At 44.0% G+C, this 20237-nt stretch overlaps 2 protein-coding genes across 4 annotated transcripts in view; one reads left to right on the forward strand and one right to left on the reverse strand.

Annotated features, from left to right (window-relative positions):
* Positions 1-6868, reverse strand: part of KCNC4 (potassium voltage-gated channel subfamily C member 4) — a 38246-nt gene extending 31378 nt beyond the window's left edge. For all 3 annotated transcript variants that reach the window (XM_054980821.1, XM_054980824.1, XM_054980825.1), the window contains exon 1: positions 5689-6868. In XM_054980821.1, the coding sequence (XP_054836796.1) occupies positions 5689-6339 (651 nt within the window). In that variant the 5' untranslated portion in view covers positions 6340-6868. The remainder of the gene's footprint in view (positions 1-5688) is intronic.
* LOC129330372 (uncharacterized) lies at positions 6620-16318 on the forward strand. The gene is made up of 3 exons (XM_054980402.1): positions 6620-6716; positions 6873-8296; positions 14338-16318. The coding sequence occupies exons 1-2, from the start codon at positions 6620-6622 to the stop codon at positions 7799-7801; spliced, it is 1026 nt and encodes a 341-aa protein (XP_054836377.1). The 3' UTR covers positions 7802-8296; positions 14338-16318.
* The last annotated feature ends 3919 nt before the right edge of the window (positions 16319-20237 follow it).

Here is a 20237-nt window from a genome sequence, read left to right on the forward strand (position 1 = left end):
CTCTGGTACCATTGCTGCAACTTCTTAGCATGTTATGACCAAGCAAAAGCAAGGACAATGTATAAATCATGACCACTGTAGCTAGAAATTAAACAGAGATGGGCCACTGAGTGCTGAAGCCTCTACCAGATAACCACCAATGTGTTTCTCCAACGTACAAGAGGAGGTCCTGCATGTATTGCAGTGAAGTGTCATGGATTTCCTCCAATAACCTTTATTGGAGACTCGAAAGTTCCCAATTCTTCTTTGCTAGGCTTGAAAAAGAAAGCAAAATTGTTTCCTGCTTCATCCAGATTCCATGCATTATCTTGGGCAAATCGCTTAGGGATAGATTTCTGAACATCTGATTTCAACTGAAAGGGAAATTAAGGGTAGCCACAGTGACCACTGAAGCCATTTAGTCATTGTACAGCATTACTTTCTATGTAAATTGATCTGGTTAAATTGTTTCCCACTCTGTTCTTGTACATTCATAAATAAGCCAGGGTTGCTCCAGATGGGTGGCTGGGGAAAGACACAGAAAGAAGGTATCTCCTTATTCGGAGTTGAATTCCAATTAATTCACCACTAAACAACTGTCCCTGAGTGTGTACAGCCCAAATCACTAAGTAATCACAGCCGTATCACAGCATCTGGGATCTGGGGCAGGGTATGGAAATCAGTTGGCATCTATTCTAGACAGAGCTGAGTCCTCACATCACTCTTATCAAAAATTGACTATTGCCTCTTAGCAACTAGGTCTCTTAAAGCCATACGCTATGCTGAGAGCATACTTACACATCCATTTCCTCAGATCCACCCACTGCCCAACACATTCGGCAGGAATCCCTAAATCCACTGTAAGGTTACTCCCATATCTCAAGATCATGCACTTTCATGTTGATTGCACATATAGTCCCTTCTTGTACTCAGTGTTGTTTCTGGGGCTGTCCTTCTGTCCATCTGGATGGCAGGAGCCATAGCTACCACAATGACATACCATGCCTGGCCTGCTTAGTGGACATTCTGCACCTTTCCTGTCTCATTTTTATGTCATCTCTTGTATACATATGTAACGTGTGGCACTTTCAAAAAACACCTCATTCTAACTGTGTCTATTTGGCCTGGGGCTGAGAGTGGTAAGTGCCATCCTGAGGTGGCTTTACTGGAGCTTCTTCTTCTCTTTCCTGCTTGAGGTCCATGTAATCTGAGCAGGCTCTCCGCTGAGACAAGCTTTCTGTCCTAGTGAGTCCATTCTGTGAGAGACCATGTTATCCCTGCAAATGCCAGTACCATTGTCATCGGGGATCTGTTATGTCCAAAGAGCCTCTGGGTGAATTTCTGGTGACCCACTCAGCTCTGTTGCTATTTTTCATAGAGAAATAAGATGTGAGTGATGAAGATTAATGTCTGGCAGAACAGGCAGTGGAAGTTCTGCTCTCATTTGGAGCCTTTAAACTCTGCTCGCCCATGTTAAGCAGATGCTACAGTGTTTCATGATTACAGCTGTTTGTGCAAGTCTCCCGCATGTTATTCCTTTGTTCATCACTGCAGGGGTGTAGCACTTCTTCCCTGCATAAAGCACTGGTTCCTACTGTTACTCCAAAGCCAGCCACACAGTGTTTTCTGTATCTTAATATGGAGCCAGTGAGGCCTTTCCTCTTCTCCTGTTAACTTGCTGTTCTCATTGGCTTGCCTACCTTCTCCACAGGGCCCTCTGTAGCAATGCATACATTGCACTAAGGAACTTTCTAAACGGCTTCTGTGCAATTTCAGAGAAAACAAAACTGTCACTATACTGTGACTCAGTTTCTTCTTTATGGTCTGGAATTACTTTCCATATAGGTGTGAAAAGACCGTAAGTACAGCCTCAATCTTGGAATGATTGCATGGAGGCTCGTATCACAGTAGGAAGTAGGAACCAAACTCTCACTAATGGCTGGCAGAATAGCACATTTTGCTACTGGAGAACCAGGCTGTCTGGCATAGCTTTATAGAACAGAAAGCTGGAGGGCAGGATTTGGAAAGGGGAGGCAGGCTATGGATAGAAAGGGTCCTACTAGACCGGCCGGAGGAAGGGCCTGAACAAGGTGGGCCCAGATTCAACGCATTATATAATAGTGAGGATACATCTGCCCTACTTTCCAGGGTTAGGATGCAGCTTCAGCTTTTGCAGTGGCAGGTAAAGACAATGTACAAGATCAGGAAACCAGTTAACAGGAGTAGCATTTTCCTGTCCGTGTATCTAGAGACCATCATTTACCCAATACTGTTTGCATGTAAAGCACAGGCATTCTGACTTAGTATCAATCATACTGACTACAGTGCAATCCTAAGAACGCTTTTCTGGGAGTAAGCCCCATAGAATAGACTGGCGTTGGAGTCTGAGTAGTCCTGCTTAGGATTGCTCTCTAAGTTCACCTGCCATTTTTTCCTCTCCAAGTCTGGAGACACAGACTTGCAAAAAACCAGATCCCTAAACTAAAAATATGGATGCAGCAAGACTGAATGACGTCACAAGCCATAAGACAAAGATCCTAAATTGCCACAGGACCCAGCCTGTTAGCAATACACTATAATTTAGAAAATGTTTTCTGGGCCTGATGAAGCAAGCCAAAACATCATGCAACAAATATTTTAAATTAAAGCTTCTCCTGATTTACAGTTGTTAATAAGAAGATGCTTTAAATTAAGTTATATTTAATTTACTCCTCTGGTGATTAGAAAAGGAAAGGCCAAGTTCTGGTAAGTGAAGCCTCAGCACAACACAAAAGACAGAAAAATGGTTTGTGAGAGTGTTTGGGAGATGTCAAAAAAACTAATTTATTCATAGCAGGAGCCCACAAAGAAAAAGAGTTATTTGTGCTCCTCCTAGTGAAATACAAGGGCACCTTTCAAGACAGCCCATTCATATTTTATGAACTGTTTAAACATCCTTGTCAACTCCAGCATGTAATATTAGAAGCACAAGTGTTAGGTACTTATGCTGTACAAAGTGAGATAACCTTGCTGAACTTCACTAGAGTTTGAAATCAGTTGAACTTAAGCCACATGTGGATACTTATCACAGCTCTATGAGAGTTCAGAGAGGGGAAGAGCCAAACTTCCACATCCAACTGCCTTCCCATAGAGTACAGCTGCCAGGTTATGCCAGCTAGATAAAGCCATTCAGATGTTCCACCTCCTTTTATTAAGAAAGCTTGGAGTAAAACTAGATAAATAGTATAAAGTAATTAATATCATAACAAAACTAATGAAATAAATTAGATGTCAGAGATTACGATATCTCACTCTTATCCCATGTAGCTGCTTTGAAGCCTAGAGAAGGGGTATTTAACTCACATCTACCATGCCTCTTCCATGATTTCAGTCCCCCCAAGTTGCAATTAACTCCAGGGAGGGGGAGAGGTACAGCACAGTACTTACAGAGGTCATTGCAGCTTGGAAGAAGCCATTTGAATCATTGGAAGGATGAGAGGAAAGGGTTAAACAACCCCTTTCCCTGTGAGCCTGCCACAATCTTCTCTGCAGCTGCATTGGGTTACTAATTAGCTTAAAAAACAGTGGGAGATCCTAATCAGGGATCGCTCATGTCCTGTCTAATTGGACCCTTAGAAAGCCATTGTGGTGCAGCCCTGTGCCTGGGATTCAGGAAAGGGAGATTCACATACCCTACCAGATGCTACATTGACACTGGGCCATGTCAATACCTTCCCCGCCCCCAGACTTAAACCTTTGCTAAAACAGGTACTGATCTGTTACAAAAAAAATTGTGAGGTTATCCCATCTCAAGAGGAAAGAAACAGGGGAACTTGTCCTCAACATGGCTGCTACATATATTTCTCAACAGGACAGCTCTTTGGCTTCCTAAATGTGATAATAATCAAGTCTCCATGTCATTGAGGTCAATGGCTGAGGAAAGTTTTTTTTCCAAGAGAAGAAGCAGCCAGTTGCAGAATGGGAAAATCCCTGGAGGCTGTTTTCAACAAGTCTATTTTGGACCCTCTCATACATGAGCACCATGCTGGAAATCTAAGACCTTTGAGACACAGGAGGAGTCTGTAATTCCATCTTTGGAATGTGTCTTTTTGGAAAACATTTGGCTGCCTAAATTATCTGTTTGGGTGGAAAAAAGCATTTTTAATACAATAACTGCCCTCCCTCCCAACACATGTATTTTGCTATGAACTCTGCCAGAAGGCAAGCAAAGCTCAGAATGTTCTCTTGCATTTTTACACTTCTAAATGCCAACAACTCTTTTGCATCCCAAGTGCATGCATGTGAGATAGAGAGCTATGGGTATGTACACTAGCAATTATATACTAGGTTGTGACTACAGAGATAGATATGTGAATAGCTTGAGTTTTAAAGCAGGGTTTCACTGTATAGCAAAGTGAAGAGTTTGTGAATTATGTCTCTGAGCTATGCATATGAAAAAAGTGAATAGTATTAATTTGTATGGGTTTGAATGGGAAAGTAGTGGGTGTGTCTGCATTAGTATGCATAAAAAAGTGTTTCGAAAAGGAAGCAGAATTTCTAAATGTAAGCATTGTGCAGATTTCCATTCAGCTTCATTTTGAGCCCTGAAACTTGGAAGCAGAAAGCAGGAGAACTGGCCTTCAAGTTTCTATTCTGAAGATGAAAAATAAATGACTACTGGAGTGGGAAAGATCATGTGGCAGCCTCTCAGCTGCCTCAATCTAAGGGAAGGTTTTCTTTTGATTATCGTATGTTTATACTGGAAAGGACAGTGGAAACAGTGAGAGGCAGGGCAACCCTCCCCTCCTCTGGCTTGTAAAAAGGTCTTTCTGGGGGCCCCCAGCTTCTTCCATGGTTTCTTTTTTATGCCTTTGTTGCAGGTGTGTACAGTATCATGCATGCATGTGGGGATGCATCTATGCCTGTATATGCATGTGTATATTGTGGGGAAGGGATCATGTGCTCTGTATACCCATTAGTAAATTCAGGACATAAGATACAAAATTGGCTAGCCATTCTTAGACTCTCCTAAAACTATGTTAGATCTTGAGTTCAGCAGGTAGAAGAGGGAAAAGAACCCCCAAAGCATTCAAGCATACACTTGCAAATCCAAGGGGTAGGGGCAGATGGCTGCAATATATCACTGGGTCCCCAAGCACAGGATGTGTGTTGCACTACAGGGCGTGTGCTATATTACAGAGAGTTGTGTGGTGCTGACAGCCGACCCCAGAGGCAATTTGCATCTTGAGACTCATCCTTTCAGCACCTTGGATGAGATGTTTTAGCTCATGGAGTCTACCTAAAGAAAGAAAACCATGTGCAATCAAACCTATGCACATGTGCACATACACAAACAGTGTAATGGAGGACTGAAACATCTCCTATCCTCAGTGCATCAGCAGGAGAAACTAAGCAGAGAAAGTCAGATGACAGGAGCAAGAGAAGAACAGCAAGGTCATCAGCATGTGGTGAGAAGGGGAAAGAAAGAGTCTATTCAAAGACCTTGGGGACTGGATGAAATCTGAATCAAATACTGCATCTCAAGTCAGTCAAATGTGGGGAACCATCACACTCCAGAGAGAGGTATGACTGAATGGTGGGAGCCCATGTATCCTCCACACCCCGAAAACTGGGAGCAGGGAAAGGAATCAACAGATCTCCGTAAGCCTGTGCTACTGCAGTACCCCATGACACAGTCTGGCAGCGGCCCCCCACTGCTCCCCAACTCACCCTGGCTGCCCGGGATGAATAGGGATCCTCAAAGAGAGCCCACATCCTGGGCTGCCAGTTGCGACAACAACCTCCTCCTCCAGCAGCCCCAGGAGCTCCCGGCGGCCTATCATCCATGCCCAGGCACTGAAGAGTCATCTCCCTGGCCCCTTCATCCTCGGTCTCCTCTCCAGCCACCCCACTACCAGGCTCAGGGCTCTCAAAGATATCCAGAGCTTCCTCAGCATCGCGGTGCTGGCGGTAGGTCATCCAGCAGCAGGGCTCCACGTCAGTCTCATCGATGCCCCAGTAGGTGAGCTCTTCCTCAAAAAGGGGTCCACAGATGTCTGCGGGGCAGTGTAGTTTGCCTGTGCGGTAGTAGTTCAGCACGTAGGAGAAGATGCCTGGGTGGCGGTCAAAGAAAAACTCATTGCTTTGCCCATCGAAGTCAAAATTGCTCTGGGCATCAGGGTCAGCCAGCCAGGCCAGCCTGGTGCCGGGCAGGGTGCGCAAAGTGCTCTTGTATGTCTCATGCCTGGTGCCCCCAACATTGATAGTGATCTTGTCCGACTCTTCCCCTTTGCCCATCTCTTCCTTCAGGCATGTTTTGGAGGGTGGCTTGTTCCCCGATTTGCGCCCGCGGTAAGATGAGACACACACTGAGCTAATCATAGATCACGTTAGGTGGCCCAGAGGTGCCCTCTAAACACCCTTCTGCTGTTAAGGAGTTGGGGGAGGGTTCTTCCCTCCTGACCTCTGGCAAGCCTGCCCTTTGGCTGCACCAGCTATTTCAGAGATCGGCCAGGGCTGGCATTCAGTTTCGAAACCGGAGGCGAGGCAGTGATGGGAGGACTTCTCACCTCTTCGGAGCACCACCAGGCTGCAACAAGTACAGCCGCGCCCGAAGACAAGACCTGGAGTGAAAGGAAGCTGGCCTGGCTGGCTAACCCAGATGCCTGGAGGATTCTGCCTCTGGCTACGCAGATTGGAACCAGATGGCAACAGCACCGTGCGTCTTCGGCAAGGGCTCCAAAAACGTTACAAGGCTGGTAAAGAGGTAGGAACAAACAAACAGAGACTTTGAGCACAGCAGCAGCAGCAACTAATCTCTCTTTCTGTTCTCTACCTCCTGGTTCTCAGCAGCTCACAAACGCCGCCTGGAATCTTTCCAAAGTGGACAGGAGAGCTTCCCTTGACTTGAACAGAGGTTTTAAACTTTGGACGACCTTCCCGGACCCTGTGGCATCAACACCTTCGGCTTTCCCACATCGAGACCTGCAGCCAACTTCTCACTCGGTTTCTGCTGCTCCAGGACTGTCGCCTGGTGGCTTCGCCTTTCCCTCTCCGGCAGGGTCCAAGCCGTCTACAAAAATCATGGACGTTTCCAGCGCTCCGGGAACGCAGCCGTGTTTATTTCTCCGACGTGAGAGGCTGGCAACGGCAAGGCGATCTAGCCAGGCGCATCATCGGCACTTGCTCCTGGGCTGAGCCGGTTCCCTTCCAGCCCCCTTCCCACCGGGGGCCGAGCTGGGCTTGGCTTCCTCCTCCCGTGGGCTCTCCTCCGCCTTCTCGGAAAAAGCGTTCAGGATCCGGGCGGAGTCCGCTTCCCCGCGAAGGCGATGGGATCGAGGCGGGATTGCGCTCTTTCAGGAGCTGCAGCCGCGGACGGTGGTGGGTCTGGCCGGCCTGCGGGTGCTCTTGCGAGGCAGCGGGAGGAACCCGACTCGACTCGGAGCACGCTCATCATTTTCGGGCTGTGGGAGGGAGTGGGCGCGCGCCGCTCGGGCGACTTGGCCTCTCAAGGCGGGGAGGCGCCGCAGGGTCAGGCATCGCTCGCGGGGGCAAGGGGGCAGCCGCCGGGCGGGAGGGGCCAGCTCCAGGGCCGCCGCAGCGTCGCCTCCTCCGCCTGTCGGGCGCCCTGTTGCGCGACGTGCGGCCGGGCAGGGGATGGACGCCAACGGAGCTTGGTTCGCCTTTTGCCCGAAGGGGGGCGCTCTCTGGAGGGCAGCACCAACAGGACAACCCCGGCGGCTCTCCAGCAAGTGGCTCCCGCCGCCTGTTGCCCGGATACTCGGCTCTCTTGACTGCCCGCCCAGCCCGGCTCAGCCGAGCTTCCAAGCCGAGTGGGAGCTGAATGTTAACCCCGTCGGCGCTGCTGCGCTTCTTCCCGCTCCCCGTCGAGAGGCGGTCGCGCAGCACGACGCCTTCCACCTTTGTACTTGCCCCTCGCTCCGCGGACAGAACTGACGCTCTGTCTTTTGAACAGTGGCAAGCGCAGGCGAACTTGCCAGAGACAGACGCGAGGAGGTGGAAGGCTGCCGCGGGCTAATAGACAGCACCAGCCCAGAGCCCCAGCCCCAGCCAGTAGGTCCCATGACCCCGAAGGAAGAGGTCCGTGCGCCACCCGGTCGCCTTGCAGACTCAGCCTGGGGGGGGGGGGGCGGAGAAGAGCACCTGGAGGCCACCCACAAGAAGTTCTGTCCCTGCCCCTGCAGAAGTGGGACACGCCTGGCCGGAAGAACCTGCGGCAGACCAGTGCTCTCTTTCGGCTGAGCGCAGTGGCGCCTTTCTATTACTATGGGGGCGCGGGAGGTCGCTCAGCCCTCGATCACCAGCAAGTCTCACACCGGTAAGGGCAGGGCAGGAAAGCTCAGTAGCGCCGGAGGAGGCAGGTTCACCTCTCTCTGACTTCCCAGAGCAAGAGTGGGAGCCTCGCTTTGCCATGTTTTCACCCAATGTTCGGTGGCTAAATTCTGCAGCGTAGCTGTTCAACAGGAGAGTGCCTTGGGAATAAGTCGCACTGAATTCTGCAAATATTGATTCCCAAGAAACAGGCATAGTGCCCAGTTCGACTGTAGGTGTGAATGCAAATCCAGCATGTGGGGTTGGTAACATTGACTGGTAGGAACCCCTCTGGTAGGAACAAGTGTTTTTTCAGATGCGATATAAAGCAGTTTGGAGTTTCTCAAGCACTACTAGTGAGCCAGTGTGCACGCTGATAATGCAGAGAAGAATGCAGAAGAGAGCCATTCTAAAATTAGGGTTTATATTTGAAAAACAGCCATGAAAAAAACAATTATTTTTAGTGCCATAGGTGAAAAAATGCCCAGGATCTTTGGCAGTACAGTGTGTGTTGGTCACAAGTGGCAACGCAAACAGAACAATGCAGAACTTAATTTTTCAAAGTTGATTTATGTTGATCAATTTGGGCCTTTTGTCTAGTTAAAAGAAGTCATGCAAAGGAAAAAAATCTATTATTCTAGCTTTTGTTTATGCAAGAATATATCCAATTGCAAAATCAAAAAATATTGAAACACAATCCAAGCCTATGATAATGCAATATTTAAAATCCAGAGTCTCTTTTAAAGTAACTTCCTCCATCTTTAATTCCTTATTGATCTGTCAGTTGTTTTTTGAGTTGCTAGGTACCTGATTCATCAAAGCTCTTCTTGATTTCCCCCATTAATTAACACACCCAGAAACATACTTTGAAAAGAAAGAAATGCCAAGATTCTCCTACAACAGTTTCTCTTAAACACTCATTTAATAGCAATGATATGCGTAGCTCTTACAATGTTATTGCAGGGCTCCTGGCTGCAAACTAAACTGAAATTGATTATCCATTTAATTGCAATACAGCTAAAATCTCAGAAAAATGTTGACACTTCAGAAAGAAAAGGCAGGGGAATGATCCTACCCCAGTCCTTGGAGAAAGTAGCAGTGAAGTCTGAAGCCACTGGCTTTCCATAGATCTGACTTCAAGCATCTGAGAGAGCTCTTGGCATTTTGCTCACAGTGCTAATTATTTGACAGATGGATAATACAATAACACTTCATTGGCATCCTAAAATATACAACATGGACTAAGAGAATAGATAGATATGCAGAGAACATTGCAGATTCCAAGCTGAATTTATGTCATTGCTCTTTTGGTATCAGTGCTCACTAGTACCAGCTAGAGACTAGTCCAATGTATTCTGACCAGCAGATGTATTTTTCCCCATCTTTTTTTGATCATTCTGCCCCAAAGAGCTGGCAAGTATAATTAGGCCCTTTGAGACATAATTCCAAGGGGAGCAGCAGTTTGTTTCTGCTGATGGGATATTAAAATATACTTCTTAGTTCATCTATCCCAGTTATTCCATAAATTTGTTTAACAGCAGCTCTCAAAAGGCTTCTGGCTAGCAGCTTGTTTTTTCAACAGATGAAATTCTCAGGGATGCAAATCCTATCATATTTTAACCAATTTTCAGTATAAGGATACAACCTTTTCCCTTTATTTTTCATCTTTGTATCATTTCTTTTCTGCTCTAATGAAGAAGTACACTGGGAGGAGTAAAGGCAGAGCATAAGCCTTCCCTAGGGAAACAAAGCGGCCAATAAGAAATTCCAGATTTTGGAAGAGGGGGACAAGATGTGTGGAAAGATCAAAAGGTCTTTTCTTGGATATGTTCAAGAAATATTGCACAAACAACAAAGTGTTTTGAGAATATCTATGTGCGTTTATACTTCATCCTTGTAACTCTAGCACTGTTATCAACACAGGCCAGTCACTCTCCCCCTCCCCACAAGTGTAGGGATTGGGGCCTTTGGTGTGCATATGTACTACTGAAGCCCATTTAATTGACAATAGCCAATCAGAAACCAGTGAGCTGGTGAGAACCAGTTTGGTGTAGTGGTTAAGAGTGGCAGGACTCTAATCTGGGGAACCGGGTTTGATTCTTCACTCCATTTGAAGCCAGCTGTATGACCTTGGGTCAGTCGCAGCTTCTCGGAGCTCTCTCAGCCCCACCCACCTCACAGGGTGATTGTCCTGAGGATAATAACAACACACTTTGTAAACAACTGTGAGTGGGCATTAAGTTGTCCTGAAGGGTGGTATATAAATAATAATAATAACTGAGCTTATATACTGCTCTTCTAGACAGATAGGGGCTCCTGAGTGGTCAGAGACATTGCAGGGGGAGTGTCCTCCCTGCCTCACACTCAAGAAAGTTATGCTGACCCATAAAACTGGAGCAAATGCCCCTCACATTCCTCTGTCTGTGGACTGCAACTTGAAAAAACAGTAGTCCAGATTGTCCTGTCATTGTCTGTTTTGAAAGATGATGTCTGGAATTGCCCAGAGTGCCCTCTGCTTCTCTTTTTTCTGTGGAGTCACATGACCCAACTGGTTCATGCCTGTTCCAATGTGACACCTCAGCCAAATTCTCCTCGTTCCTTCAACTGGGGCAAGTGGTGGGATTTTTTTAAAGTTTGTGATTAAACAGGTCAATGAAGAGCAGCCCTGATATATGTAATGGAAAAGATTCCTCTTGGATCAGCTTAGGCTGAAGGAGCCTGGAAAATGGAAGAAATTAAATTAGCTAACTATGAACTAACAGTCGAGTCAGGCACTGGCTCTGCATTTAGAATTGCAATTATGCTCTCAGCACATGTGGAACTGCTCCACCAGCCAACATTATTTGCTGCTGAAGACCCAGAACTTGGCCCCTGAGACTAAAGAAAGAAACAGCCCACTTTACTGTTATAATTAGGGCTGAAATCATTGGTATGATAAATTGATTAAGCACTGATTTTCTACCAAAACCACCATTTTTAATTTGATTAACTTCAAGAAACATCCACCACCTAAAATATGAAATGTTAAATAGGAGCAAGTAACATACTGAAACCTGAAAAGTGACTCATTATGACTATTTATGGACTATAAATAAATCTGTTATTGATAATATCCATATAAAAGCAGTGCAGTTAGCAGGTGCTGTTGGATACTGAAAGGGATGCAGCTGTGCTTTAATTGGGATCATACACAAGGAAAACAAAACTAGTGCCATTTTCAGCTATGGATTTAAGGCAGGGATAGAGCCTTGATAATGTTTTTCTTTTTTGATATCTTTGCAAACCCATTCCTAATGCTTAGTGCAAATTGCAGTTTGTTCTCATTTTATTCTCACAACAAGCCAGTGAGATGTTAGGCAAGGAAGCGGCAATTAATCCAAGGCCATTTGCTGAAAGAAAATTAAGAGATGTATCATTATTTATAACGTCACTGCAATATTTACCTCCCCCTGTGACAAATTCTGCAAGACCCCTCAAAGCTCAAAGTCTTGATTGAGCCACCAATATGATTACAATTTTTGCAATGTGCTTCATATCTTGTTTCAAAGCTAGGTGATGATGAAGTAATCTCCCCTCCATTGCTAGAATTTTGTTTTATATTGTTCTTGTTGCCATTACCACCATCTATCTTCTTACTTCCTTAGAGTCCATCCAGGACTTCATGTCTGCTGTTGATCTGTGGCCCTAGCATGGCCAGATGAAATAAAGGGCAGAACTCTTCTATCTAACTAGAGAAGGATCTGTCAGTATCACAAGCAGTTCAGCCATGAGCATCATCAAACCTTTCATGCACTTTTGAAATTTCTGCCTCTACTTTGATCTGCTCTGATGTCACAGTAGCCTTGGCAAGAAAGATTTGCCACAGCTCTTTGCCTGCCATTAACTTACATGCTCTGACATCATAAAATGAATTGCTCAGTATGGCTTGGGTAACCTTAATACTTAGGGACATGTTAAAGACATTAGAAATTATTACGATTATTTGTAACAGATGTTCATGAAGAGATCCCATTATGTAGTCACACTTTGGGAACTGTGCATGCATAGACCAGTTGCAGAAGCTTAGTGGCTTCTCCCATGAGAAACCACTAATGGCTTCTCATCTCTAATCATGCAGAAATGAAAGGGAAGTGAATCTCCCTCCAGTTCCCTCTGAGCTGCTGCCTCTTAGAACAAAATGGAGCCTAGGTAGCAAGAATATGTGGACCACTTGATGAACATCAAGTATAGTGAGTGCAACCCTTTCATTGTTGTGGCTTTTTGCAGTCCTACTTAGGAGATTAACGAGCTGATTTACTAAGGAGCAGGGTATGAGCCTCTTCAGAGAACAAGCTCTACAGTGCTGCTTTGCCCATATCTGCAGCTCTCCCCAAATAGGTATATGTAATAAATGTGGGCGTGGAAGCCTACCTTGCAGCTTTGCAATATTAGCCACTGAAACACCTCTCAAAAATACAGCCGCAAAACCTTAAAAGTATTGTTATACCTCCTTGTCTGTTCAGGTAATACATAGCTGAGGTGGTATCTTCCCTTCAATTTTTTATGTACATGAGGTACTTTCTAAATGCCCTCAGTTCCAGAACATATATGTGGAATGATTTCCCAAAAATTGAATATTCCCCATTCACTGTCTCCTCCACTGTGAGCATCCCAATCTTCCAATTAAGTGTTTGTTGTCACAGTAAACTTTGGAACTATTATCCTGAACTATACTTCCATTACCAGACTCTCCAATATAATGCCTGACAAAAATCCAGTGAAGACTAAATACCTCTGTTATCAATCAAAATTCATTATCCCCCAAGAAACTCTTGAGAGAGAGCCCCCAAATGCTACTCTTTCCATGGCAGGAAAAAGAAAATTGGAAATGAGGCACATTTCCTCTCCTGCTTTGTGACTAAATGAGGTTGAAACCATTAGGGGATGTGAAGGGGAAAGCTGCTCTGAAAGAGCTGTAGAAGTTTCCACATCTGGCCCACACAGGTGTAATAGGACTTTGCAGTGGTCATAAAGAACCTGAATTATGCAGCAGCTTATGAAAAAGTGAACCCCTTTTTGTTGAGTATTTGAGTGACATCTTGTTGATGCCAGCCAACCCAGGGGCTTTTGATAATTATGGGAAGTATAGACAATGCCGCATGCTTGTGTATGTGATGCTTGCATAACAGTTTCTGCCGGGGCATTCTTTCTTTCTGCAGCGCAAACCACCCCAGGCTCAAATCCCTCATTTACACGATTATTAAAGGCACAAGAGATCCTCCTCTGTTGCATTTGTAGGGTACCAAAAGCCAAACTAAGTGCATGGCATCACATCCATGTCAGTAGCTCCCCAGACACTGAAGAAGCTAGGAAGTCACACAGCTGTACACCTCCTTCCCCTTTGCTAGCCAAGGCAAGATGGTAATGGTGCAGATCCAGCCACTTGGGTCAGCAAATTTGAAGCTTTCCTTCAGCTTTACTCCAATTTAAGTGGTGTTTTTGTTGGAGGAAGAAGCCAATTAAGCTGAAAAACACTTAAAAACCTGCTGTGCAGTGTGTCTGGTTCTACCCCAACAACCGTTGTTCTTTCGAAAGCACCATAAGATGGTAATTAAATTGCCTAAAACCAGGAGAGATTTCAATGAAACCAAAATATATTTGTAGCATAGAACAAGTATGAGTGGAAGTAATAATTATAATAATGTTTATTGAAATTCAGTGCCTTAGAGTTGCTGTATGCAGTGTCAAATCAGCAGTTCAGTACTGTCTGCTCTGATTGGCAGCACTTCTCCAAAAATGGTTTCAACTGCAGATGACTGACTCGTCATGCAAAGCATATGCTCTGCCACCGAGCTACAGCCATATATAGGAGGCTTGCCCCAGAGACATTAAAGTTCCCATGATAGGAACAAACCCCACTCCAATCAGTTACATTCACTATGCTTGCAGTATACTTTTTGTTCCAAGTGGAACCAATATCCTTCATGCCTGTGTTTTGTATCTTACTGCTGTGCGCTGTTAAACAACTTTAATTCTGCACAGTAAATAATCTGTATTTTGGTCTGGCAGGACCAGTGAAAAAATCAAAGAACTTCCTGAACAACTCCTGTGGAGGATGTTGGCATGCATTCCTTATGTCAAGTATGAAGATTTTTGAGAATGAGCTTGTGTATCTTGCAGAAAGGCAGCTGGCAGCTGTACGTAACCGTCAGTGGCATCACTTCTAGGCTTTAAACAATCAGTTTATCATGGGGATAAAAATCGTTTCTGAAGTACTTCCCTGTTCTGTGTTTTAGCATAAGAAAATGATTGCAGGAAAATGTGACTCATAAACCCAAATCTTCATGACAATGTTTGACTTTAGCTTGATCTATACAAGTGATGAACATATATGACAGAATTGCCCTATGTAACCAAATCTTATGCATGTTTACATGTAAATAAATCCTGTTAGTTCATTAGGGTTTACTCCTAGGTAAGTGAGCACAGGATTGAAACCTGAACAGGAATCCAAAATTGCTAATTCATTTCAGGCAACCATAGCTATTATTAGCCACTCAGAAAAACAATTCTCTCAGCCTCATAGCATCTGGCATACTGCACTGGAACAGATATAGAAGAATGAAAGTAGTCAGAAGCATGCCCTTTTTATAGATTTTTTTTCTAAAATAGGGGTATCCCATTTCCTCAAATACAAAATGGTTTAGAGCCAGCCAAATGCTGAGGAATTGTAGCCTAAAGATTACAGTCATGTATAGCATTTATTAATACTAGAGGGAAGAGCATATATACAAACCTTTTCCCATTCAGGGAAACCACATTTTTTTTCAAATTAGCTGCCCCAGTGCAGCTAAGAAGTTTTGCATGTGGCTGCAGGCTTCTAAACATGTATCATTTGTTGGTTTTAGGAACCGTGGGCATAAATGGAATGTGTGCTAGAGCACAGATGTGATCTATCATTTTAATGTGCATCCTCTTCCATATCATCATAACAGAAATAATTCCCTTTAAAGCATGACTATGGCTGAACCAGAACAAGCGTATTTGTGTGGTGGATAACCTGTGTGTTCTAAATGGGTGTGGCCATATACATACCCTTAGTCATACTGGCCAAAGTGGCTTACCACGTCTTTCTGCAGAAGCCAGTGTATGTGATACTGTTTATTGACTGTAGGCCACTATGCACTGAGCAGCAATGCATTGTAGAGGAACTGGGATTCCTGTTACATGTGCTTAGCCAAGCCCAACAAGAAGACAGAAATTTCTGACGGACACACAAGCCCCTTTATCTCAGTTTTCCATGAGAGGAGGTACTTTTGCTGTGTCTGTACAATCATCCCAGTATGGTAACAGCCCAGAGAATTGTTTTTCCTTTAAATTAGCCAGTAGAGCTGATAACATGGAGCAGGAGGTAGCACTCAGCCATTGTTGATCAGCAGCTGAAGGGTAGGAGGACTAACATGGTGAGTCTGAGAGAGAGACTCAGAGGCAGGTGATACAAGCTCTTGACTGGCCAGCAGGGGCACTGCTGGCCAGTCAGCTGTTTTGCCTCTGCATCTGATGTCACTGCTGATAAGGAAATTGCCCCCTCTATCAGGTGTGATGGAGGTTTGCTTTCTGTACTATCTCACAAATCACATTGGCCAAATTGAAGAGAAAGTGATTCTCCAGATTGCTTATTTGGCAATTCCACCTCTCTGGCATAAGGGCAACAAATGCAAGTAGCGGGATATATTTATTATTTACTTAGCATCTTTATCATACTTGGAGTGTTGAAAGTACTTCACATGCAATACCTCAGTAATCCTTTCTGGCAAGGCAGGCCAGTATTGTTCTCCCCATATTGCAGAGGGTGATTTGCCTAAAGCAGGGGTGGGCAAATTGCGGCCCGCGGGCCACATGCGGCCTGCTACAGAGTTTTTTGTGGCCCGCCAAGACAGTCAGAAAAATCCGCCTTGAACCAAGATTTCCTTCATTTCCTTCATTCCTACATTTGTCTCTTTAAACTGATTCTAAAATTAAATGTGCTTGCAGCTATAGATGATATGAAATTAGCACAATAAATAAATTGAATAAAACTACCACTATTTTATTTAATTTATATTTATTGATTTTTATGATACAATTTATACCTTTTCTGAAATGCAAATGTAACTAATGAATACAATCGTTTTAAAAGGTGCGGCCCTCCGCTAACCTCCGCTCCCACAAAGTGGCCCCCGAGCCAAAACAATTGCCCGCCCCTGGCCTAAAGGCATCCTGTGAATTGCAATCTGACATGAAATTTGAACCTGCCACTTCCCTGGATCACAGCTCATTCACTTAGCCACTGCACTCAAACAGATTCCGGTGTGCTTCATAGCAGCAACGATACTTAAAGAATGCTGCTGGAATATGCCAGGTGCTGCACAAATATATTTCAGTCAGACAGTTTTGCTCCAGACCTCATCCTTCGTTGACAGTCTGTGAAGATTGTGCCTATGTGCTCTGTTATTACAAACAAGAAAGGAGACCCCAGAGACATTGTATGGTAAAGAAGAAATTATTTTAATTGCAGGGTGTTATAGATTGTTACATTATTTCTTCCACACAACAGAATTCTCCTGCTGACACAGGGGGTGCATAGGGTAGATACACAAGTTAGATTATATATCAAACAAACCATTGTGATCTATGCTCCCCCACCACCACTCTCCATAAAGTTTTATGAGAAACATGTGCTTTCCATGGCTTGGCATTACAACATTTCAGAAAACTTAATGAGCCCACCCCAAATGGCTTCTTCACTGTAGCTAGAGACATCCCTGGGGGATTCAGGGCCCTTTTAATCAGGTGGGCCCATGAAGCATTTTGTGCTAGGTTGTCAACTCCAGAATAGGAAATGCCTGGAGATTTGGGAATGGAGCTTGGGGAAGGAAGGGATCTCAGCAGGGTATAATACCATAGAGTCCACCTTCAAAAGCAGTCCTTTTCTCCAGGGAAACTGATCTCTGTCATCTGATCTCTGGAGAGCACTTGTAATTCCAGAAGATCTCCAAGCCCCACTAGGAGTTTAACAACCAATGCATTCTGTCCCCTTTTCTTTTTCAGTTGTATCCATTCTTCAGGCTAATAATCCTGTTCTTGCTTCAGGTTTTACTAAGAAGATAGACAATTTTGTTGAAGGATCAGGAACTCAGCAGTAGATTGTGGGAAATGTAGTCTCCTGACCTCTACTATTCTCCTGAAGTGTATATGCTACAATGTTTTCTATTCCCAGATCAACTTAACATCACCTGTGAGCTCTTCCTTTGCGAAAATATCTTTGCTCCATAGACCTGTAGTCTCACTACACAAATGTGCCCATTGAACAGGGCTAAAGTTAGTATCGGTATGAAGAAAAAACTGTGCAGCTGGAGCGGAGAAACCATTCAAAGAGGATTTATTGGGAGTAAAGTAGGAAAAAAATCAGAGTTCCTGTTTTGTAGCTGCCTCCAAGATCACCACCAATAGCACCTGAGCCTAAAAAGCAGGGCTAGAATAAGACGATCTAGTACTCTCTGATGATAAAACAAATGTTGTTGCATTATCTTGCCAGATATTTTATGGAAACTGCAGAATGTTATATTACAAGCAGCCTACAGATTCTGCTTTAGCTGCAGCAGCACAAAACAATTATGTGTATGGGTAGGGTTTACTAGATCATCAAATCGTTCTGAAAAGAGAATAAACTGTCAGCTGGTAAAAGGAAAACTAAAGCAGCTCCAGGTATTCTTGGAGAGATGATTAGTGGCACCTTCCTCAGCCCCTGGGAAATCCAGTGTCACAATTTTAGAACTACAAATACTGATCATTCTGCTCTTGCTCTGTTGAACGAAGCTGAGATGACCATTTTGTAGTATAGTGAAATCTAACCAATTACCTTTGCATGATGGACTGGATATGTGACTGACAGAACATGCAGAGTTAATTGTGCTTAAGCCCATTTAACCAACTTAGGTACACCTGACTGCATAGAATCAGGTTGTGAGTATGCTCCTACCTTCCACATTTTCAGACAAGTATTTTTGCTTTTAGCATGTGATGAACTCAAGTTATTGGTGGCCATATTCTCATCCAACACTCACATTTGAAACCAATTTTAGAACCTTTTCATTTGGATACATATTTAAATAAATTATGAAACATGCTCACCAAGTGATGAAGTTTGTAGAGTCTAAAACAAGCTAGAAATGGTTGTAAGACTAGATTCTGATTTATATCAACTATAGATCAGATATCAAAGCTTGCAGTTTTCATTTAAAATCACAGGTTCCTTGACACCACTAAGAGTGTTTCTGCCCAGGTCTTTAGCTAAATCAGAAAATATGCAGTGGTTTAAATATGAAGGCCTTTTTTCAAGCCATCCTCATGAATAGATAAAACTCCAATCTATTTGTTCCTGGACTCTGTCAGCCCAATCCAGTTATAGCCACATGTGATGAGTTGCACTACACTATGGACAGAGATGTGCACCTGCATATGCATTCAGTTGAAAGCAATACAATTTGGATAGATGGCACCCACATTTGAACGAGTATCTGAATGTACATCCAATTTACACCTACAGTGGCTGATCCAGAGAAGATCTACACATGGAAGTCTACTCATGTGGGTTACATTCTTTGCATTGGGGTATAAATCTCCTGTGTGCTGTTATCTAAAGGTGCTTCCTGGACAAGTGGAATTAACAGTATAGAGTTAAGTGTGCTTATCAAGACTGTGATTGGCTCAAGGCAACCATTTCAACAGCTTAGGTATTATGTGACTATATATAAATAGGCAGAAACCTGACTGTGCCTAAAGGGCCAGAAGATAGAAAACTGTAAGGAAAAGTAACCCTGGACAAATGGGTTCATTTTGCATGTTGGGCTAGCTCCCAGGTGCTTTGGATATATTCCCGATAGGCCATGCTGATGGAAGGGTCATTGGAATGTTGTTTTTCCCTTCTGGGCCTTTGTGCTTCAAGAAGCTGTAGTCTGTGCTGTAACAAATCAGCTTTCCCTCAGATGGGCAGATAGGAACTGAGGGAGAGGCCTAAACTCTCATTCGGTCCATTGTCATTCGATGTTATTATTTTTTTTTTTTTGCAGAGTGTGGACATCTGAAGAAGAGAGCTGCTGTAGCATAGTGGTTAAGTGGTTGGGCAGTGAATCAGTATTCTCATAGTTCAACTCCCACTATTGCCATGAACTTTCAAGGTGGCTTTGGGTAAGCCACTTCTCTCAGTCCAGTTTCCCAGTTATATTGTGGGGATAATAATAACACTGACTTTGTTCACCGCTCTGTGTGTGGCACTAATCTGTCTCGGAGGGTGGTATATAAGCACACAGTTATTATTATATTATTATTATGTTATGCAACAACTGCTTATGTTTAATTAGTAGTCTATATTATACTTTTCCTATACTAACAATGCAATCCTAAGCAGCTTTATACCTGTCTAAGACCACTGAAATCAATGGGCTTAGGAGAGAGTAACTCTGCTTAGGATTGCACTGCAAGTCGAGGTGATAATGTTAACTTCAGAAGTTCCTCATTCATTCCACCCTTTTCTGTTTATCAGTTCAAAAGCACGTGTGATTCGACTCAATTTTATAGCTATGAGGTACAGCACAATCATCATCAAACCATGCCGTTCGGTTTCATCTCTGCCTGAACTATCCCTATATCTGGGGACACCCACAGGCCCTACTCAGCAGACAGGGAACATCTGTAACAACAGAAGCTACAGAATGGCCTTGAACGTGATCAGATTATATGAAAAGCTAGCCCTAATATAACAAACATAAACACAATAGTAGTCACAACAATCCCTAAAACACAGACACACAAACTTGATGGAGCAACTGCTCAAGGCATCTAACATTTAATCCCACCACTTCCCCAGTCTAATGCCTAGCAAATGCCACAATATAATACTGCTATATTTCCACAAAAAGAATGAAGGC

Source organism: Eublepharis macularius, chromosome 5 (genome assembly GCF_028583425.1).
Source record: "Eublepharis macularius isolate TG4126 chromosome 5, MPM_Emac_v1.0, whole genome shotgun sequence".
NCBI lineage: Eukaryota > Metazoa > Chordata > Lepidosauria > Squamata > Eublepharidae > Eublepharis > Eublepharis macularius.